Source organism: Borostomias antarcticus (genome assembly GCF_949987555.1).
Source record: "Borostomias antarcticus genome assembly, chromosome: 14".
Lineage (NCBI taxonomy): Eukaryota > Metazoa > Chordata > Actinopteri > Stomiiformes > Stomiidae > Borostomias > Borostomias antarcticus.
The window spans coordinates 10,059,378-10,065,870 of NC_140247.1; the positions used below are offsets into that span (position 1 = coordinate 10,059,378).

General features: G+C 49.0%; 2 protein-coding genes across 4 annotated transcripts; one reads left to right on the plus strand and one right to left on the minus strand.

The window, feature by feature from the left end:
- Nucleotides 1-1,110: 1,110 nt before the first annotated feature.
- phospho1 (phosphoethanolamine/phosphocholine phosphatase 1) lies at nt 1,111-4,409 on the plus strand. Of its 3 annotated transcripts, none has more exons than XM_084448324.1 (3): nt 1,111-1,427; nt 1,847-1,895; nt 2,489-4,409. In XM_084448324.1, the coding sequence occupies exon 3, from the start codon at nt 2,636-2,638 to the stop codon at nt 3,497-3,499; it is 864 nt and encodes a 287-aa protein (XP_084304450.1). In that variant the 5' UTR covers nt 1,111-1,427; nt 1,847-1,895; nt 2,489-2,635; the 3' UTR covers nt 3,500-4,409. The 3 variants fall into 3 exon arrangements, with proteins under 3 accessions (XP_084304450.1, XP_084304452.1, XP_084304451.1); XM_084448326.1 differs by having other exon boundaries at nt 2,679-4,409; XM_084448325.1 differs by lacking the exon at nt 1,847-1,895.
- A 10-nt stretch (nt 4,410-4,419) lies between these two features.
- On the minus strand, nt 4,420-6,396 carry znf622 (zinc finger protein 622). Its single transcript, XM_084448327.1, has one exon. The coding sequence runs from the start codon at nt 6,295-6,297 to the stop codon at nt 4,891-4,893; it is 1,407 nt and encodes a 468-aa protein (XP_084304453.1). The 5' UTR covers nt 6,298-6,396; the 3' UTR covers nt 4,420-4,890.
- Between the last annotated feature and the right edge of the window lie 97 nt (nt 6,397-6,493).

The following is a 6,493-nucleotide window of genomic DNA, read 5'->3' on the forward strand; positions in this document are numbered from 1 at the left end:
ATAGTGGGTGTAATTGAACAGTGGTTCTGTTTTAGTGGTCATACAGCAAGCAGCCTTATCAAACAGTGGGTTCCCTTCCTCCCGTCCCGTCATCCACCGACTATCTTTGGAGTTTGACCTCACGGTCTGTCCCCTCAACCTTGTGTCCCAAGCACGTGAGCTCAGTCCCCGAGGCCCCTGTCCAGTTTTATGGTGTCTTTCAACATAAAATACTGATACCCCTTAACTGCAAGGTCGATCGTGTTCGTAAATTCGTGTTCTTGGTGTAATATTGAGGACAAACAAGCCATCCATGAGGAAGCAAACTGTGTGGTCATCATGAGGGGTTGTGATGTCTGTCGTGATTGTGGCGTGGAAAAGGGAAGTGGGGAAAGGTATTAGCGGACTGTCTAAAGGGGGGGGGGGTGGGGGGGTCCATGACCCCAACCATGAACTCGTCTATGTGTGCTTGGTGTGTCTGACTACTTGCTTGCCTGCCTATTAACACCTTACTATCTATAACTCATAACGCAGTATGGGAGAAAGCAAATCCACGACACAGTAGACCCTGATACAATAATTCCTCATCATATTCTATGTGCTTGATGGACTAGGCTCATATATACAGGATGTGAGTCAGTGATTTAGAAGCTGGTTGGGCAGAAGGTGTGACTGACTCACCGCCGGTGGCTGGCGAGTAAGTGGTCAGGTTGACACAGTCAGTCACCACAAGTGGGAGAGGGGAGGTAATAGCGCAGCAAATAGCCTACCTCCATAATCCCATCTGTGCCCAAAAATAGCCGGACGCCCAACTGTTCCTCGTTACTGAGCCTGTGTGGTCGCGAAGGAGCGGGTTGGGCTTCTGTGTGCTGCTGACAGATAAAGAGGAGGGATGGGCGCTAGGGCGGCCGGCCTTCGGGGTCAAAGTGTCTCTGCACAAAGTCTCATTTACAGATAAACAGGAGACTTGCTTTCAACTTATAATTTTTCATTAACTTGTGGTGCCAGCTCACCAGTTAAGGTGTAGGTGTAGGCTTTGCTATATTCATGCACATCACACATGTTCCCGAGCCAAGTTTAGAGATTAGAGCCCCCAAATTCTTATTTTCTCTCTGGGGAGCGAGAAGGTCGCTGATTCTCATCTTTGCGCGATGGGGCGGCGCGAGACTGCCCGCGGTAGCCTACGTCACAGCGCCGCGCGCAGCCTCGGTGGTCTTGACCATGGAGGGAGGTCTGGACCATGGAGGTAGGTCTTGACAGACAGCCCATAAAGCCGGCGAGGAGAGACGACGACTCCTCGAAAAACAAGCGCCGTCAGGGAGCGGAGAACTCCACGGGACCCATAAGATCTGAACCTGACCGTGAACACCTGAGCCAACACCGAGTCCGGACCTGGCTGGCGTGACATCCCGTGCTGCACCGCAATTTCTGGACATACATCCCCGCTGGTGATTTTTTTTTGCTCAACGCTGCAGATATAAATGCAAAACTAACCTTGGAAAGTCGAGGTGTAACTATAGTGAGGGAAAGGAGTAGTCTGTCAGGTCGAAATGCATGTTTATTTATCGACTGGGATACATAACATGCTGTCACCAAATGATGTAATGACAAATTGTACAATCGGATACGTTATAGGATGAGTTAAAAGTGCATCAGCATGACTTCGGTCATTCATGATGAGTGTGCACCATTTATTACAATTTATTACACCGTTTATTACAATCCAGTGCGTTATTGTTGTCCTTTGTTGTTAGTTGCAGTAGGCTATAAATAATGTAGAGGACCGTGAGGTCGTTAATGAAGGAAAGGGAAGTGGTTTTTAATTTTATCCGTGGTTGATGGAAGTACTTTTTCCTCATGCTTATAGATCCGATGCTCTGCAAGGAAACAGCTTCTGGCACCACGGATAACTGAAGGTCAGTGCAGCATTTTCAAGGAGCATGATGTCCCACTACCTTTCTGCTTCATACAAAGCCCTTGAGTCTCTCACCTCGGTTACTTGAGTATCAAATTATTCTGCATGCAATGGACTCGAATTGTTCTAATTTCTTCAAAATTATCTTGGATGAAGGATATCAATATTTATTTACGGTGATAGTAGTGAAATATGAATTTAACAGTTTCGTCTTTTGGGTTTTGTGCTCTGAGTTTGGCATCAATTGAGTCAAGTTGTTGCGTACATACTCTACATACATCAACACAAGTAAAAGATTATGAACTTCAAACAGTTTTTCATTACCCTCGTATAACTTGTTCTCCCACAGTAGCCTAACAGGTTTGACCAAATTCCAATTTGTGTTTAAGTAGGCCTACGGTTATTACATGATTTATTACTCTGTCTCTTGCATAGCATAGCATCCATGATGTCCTTTCACAGTCTAAGTTCCTCTGGGAAAAATATGAATCATCAACTGAAGTCTCGTTTGTTTGTTTGTTTGTTTTCCTCCTTAATCTATCCTTCTATTTTCCTTACTCTCCTCCTCTCTGTCCATCTGCTGATATTTCCCAGAAGCCCACCTTGGTAACGCCCCACCCTTCCTCACTGTGTTTCAAGTGAAGCAGAGGACGAGGTGTTCTGGACAGAGAGAGAGAGAGAGAGAGGAGAGGAGTGATCTGGTGCCACTCAGCAGCAGTAAGCCTGGTGGTGTGACCAATCATGCGGGACCGTGTGTTCAACTGCTGTTTGCCCCCTCCCTCAGGCGAGGAGGAACAACCCCAACCCCAACCCCGATCCAGACGAGCGGCAAAGATGGCCGGAAACTCTGCGCTGCCCTCTTCTGACAAGCGCTTCCTCATCTTCTTCGACTTTGACGAGACCATCGTGGACGAGAGCAGCGACGACGTGGTGGTGCAGGCGGCGCCCGGGCAGCACCTCCCGGGCTGGCTGAAGGACACCTACCGGTCGGGCCACTATAACGAGTACATGCAGCGTGTTCTGGCCTACCTGGCCGAGTCCAGGGTCACCGAGAGCGCCATCCGCTCCGTCATCGAAAAGATCCCCGCCTCCCCTGGCATGCTACCCCTCTTCCAGTTCCTGCGCACGCGCCCCCAGCAGGACTTTGAGATCGTGCTCGTGTCCGACGCCAACACCTTCTTCATCGAGTCCTGGCTGCGTCGCGTGGGAGCGCGCCAGCTCTTCGTCAAGATCTTCACCAACCCCGCCGCCTTTAACCAGGACGGCCGGCTGATGCTGCGCCCCTTCCACTCGCACGGGTGCCAGCGCTGCCCCGCGAACATGTGCAAGCAGGTGATCGTGAGGGACTACGTCACGCGCCGAGCGCAGGAGCGTGGCAAGCCGTTCCAGAGGGTGTTCTATGTGGGCGACGGTGCCAACGACTTCTGCCCGTCGCTGATCCTGGGGCCTCGTGACGTGGCGTTCGCCCGGCGGGACTACCCCATGCACCGGCTGATCACGGAGACGCACGAGGCCCGGCCGGGGGAGTTCAAGGCGGTCACCGTGCCGTGGGTCAGCGGGGAGGATGTGGTGCAGCGACTCAGGAAGCTGGCGGAGGAAAAATGAATCTGGGCAAACCAGTTGATGCCACGCAAGCACACACACACACACACATACATTCACACACTCCAATTCACTACTACACACATAGACACACACACAGAGGCACACACTGCTAATCAAATTCTCAGGTCAAATTCACAGAAGAACTGATAGTGGCTCACACATAAAACAAAAACAAATGACTGTTCTTCAGTCAATCGGTTCTCTGCCAGATACTGCTGCAGTCTCAGCCCCTTCCCCTCACTCTGGTACAAAGGTCAAATAGGACAGAAGCCCAACAAAAACATCATCTCTGTCAATGATTAAGGAGACCTTTGCCCTAGTTTATACTCACCTAATCAACGCGGTGCTCTAAGCTTTTAGAAGGATCATGCCTTGTTACACTGAAGTCCTTAATATAAATCATTGACTGGAAAGGTCATCCTGAAGGTGTCTGAATTGTTCATTTAGAGAAGATGTGCCACTTATGTTTCATTGTTGATACTAAATCTCAGTTTTTATTATTAACTGCCTACCTGGCACTTTTAATGGTCGCCTTATTCTTGGACAATGGCTATATACTCTCAATTACTGGGATAATTGTATTGCTCTTCTGTCAGTAATGCCGAGTCATGTTTTCAGACAAAAAGTGCCCTCTGTAGAATGAGGAAAAGAGGTTTCATGTCAGAAAGGGGTATTCAGGGAAATATTACACTATATTGCCATCTAGTGGCAATTGTATTAACTGCATTTTTGCCCAAATTAATGTTGACTGATTTTAAAAAATATTGGATAAAAAAAAAAAATCTATAACATATATTAACATTGTTGTCAATAAGTGCATTGACAGTGTGCATGTGATTGTGTTTATATTTGTCTTGTTTCAATGATAATGTACTTGTATTTCTTACCACCAGCAGGAATATAAAGCCATGAAAAAAACACATTGTCTACATCTTTATTTTCATCAGCATGCAATCTACAGTATGCAATAGAGTTAATGGATGTCTTTAATATAGTTAATGGATGTCTTTAATATAGTTAATGGATGTCTTTAATCTGATGTTATCAAACCTCTACTGATTTAATTGAAACATATCTGCTAAGAATAGAAACATCACACTTTTTACCATGAATAAGTAAAGAAATTACTATTTCACTAGCAGGAGGATGCACAAGGGTTCTCTGAATTTTTTTGGGGACCTTTGCATGAGTGACACACACAAGATAAATCCCTAATAAATCAAATAATCTTGTTTGCCTCAGCTCCGACAACATCAACAGAAGCCATAATTACAGAGTGAAAGGTGCTGTTCTGCAGATACTTATTATAACTGCATCACTTGTTGAGAAGTTGCATAAAAGGAGTATGAAACAGTCCAACAAGTTCAACCCCTATGTTTCCAGTCTCAGGCCTAGAACATAACCTGGAGTCTGAAGTGGTGCTGCTTGGTAGCGTTGTGGTTCTGCCCCATCTTCAACATCCATTTGGACTTCATCCTCTGGACATACTGCATATCTTTATGGTTCTGATAGAAGGAGTTCTTCCCCACATCTCCGCCCCAACCCAGGGCCTTGTACTGCCGGAGAACCCGACCCACCGCGTTCTGGTTCCGGGCTAGCGCCAGCGTCCTGGGGGCGCCGAAACGCTGCTTGTAGTAGCGCATGAGGGAGCGATGGCCGATCTTCGCCCCCGAGGGGAGCGTGAGCTCTAGGGTGTCGTCGTCGTACTCCAGGCTCTTGTCCGGCAACCCTTCGTCCTCCGCCTCGGCGTCACCTCCCTCCCTCTGGTCAGGGTAGCTGCTCCTAAAGTCGTAATAGTCCGCGAACTCCAACGACGCGTCGCCGTCGGTGAAGAGCTTGCAGTGGCTTTTGTCCACCATGTGACCCTGAACCGCCTCTGTGGAGTAGAAGGACCGCCCCTTCTCGTTACACCACAGACACACATTCCCGGTGCCCACCTTCTCACCCAGGTAACGAATGAGTTCCTTGAGGTCTATCAGGAACTCCAGGTCAGGTATGAAGAAGCTGTGGACTTTCGTCATGTGCGCCAGGTTCTTCATGAGAGAATGCGAGTGGTGTGGACAGAAGAGACAGTCCGTGAGCGGGATGGCCCCGGGTGGAGCTGGGGGCGCTGACCGTGTGCTGTCCCCACCTCTCTCCTGCTCCATTTCTTCTGCTTCCTCCTCCTCTTCATCATCATCATCCTCCATATCATCATCAACATCCTCCCACTCTTCATCTTCCTCTGCTACAGCCCCCTCCTCTTCCTCCTCCATCTTCTTGGCCTGCTCCTCAAACCACTGCAGCCTGGGCGGTTTCTCTGGCCTTGGCCTCTCGGCTGCCCCCCCCTGCCCTAAATCCTGGGCCTTTGTAGCCGGGGTGGACCTCAGCTGCCCCTTCAGGGCCTGCTGCAGTGCTTCATTCCTGGCGTTGTGATCCACCTTTCCATCCTCCTCTGCCAGTCCCTTTTCCCGATTCTTCTCATTCATCTTTTCCACTTTCCTCTGTGCTTCTAGCAAGGCTTGCTTCTCCGCTTGTTGGTGTCTGTGAGACTGCAGGTGGTTCTGGTACGCGTTGGTGCTGGAGAACTTCTTGTTACACACGGCGCAGCCCTCGACAACCGCCGTGCCACTCTCCTGCTGCTCGGTGGCGGCCCGCTGGGCCACAACCCGCTCCTGGAAGTTCTCGGACGTCACAGGTGGCATGTCAGCTACTTTGCGTTTGAGGTTGTAGCGGTGCCAATCCGTTTTGTAGTGCGCACGCTGGATCTCGCCGTCAGAGAACGCAACGCGGCAGCTGATGCATGTATAGGAGGACATGGTAGCCCAAACTTCGGCTGAAAATTGAATTAAAACACAAATTTTGCTACATACACAGGCTATTTTCCACACACGAGGCCAACGTAATCCGTTCCTTCTTCTTCCTTCTCGTCAATGATGTTGTGCGCATGCGTTTAAAGGATGATACAAGTGATTTGCCTGAATAAATTAGCTCATTTCACTTCCGTCAAATACA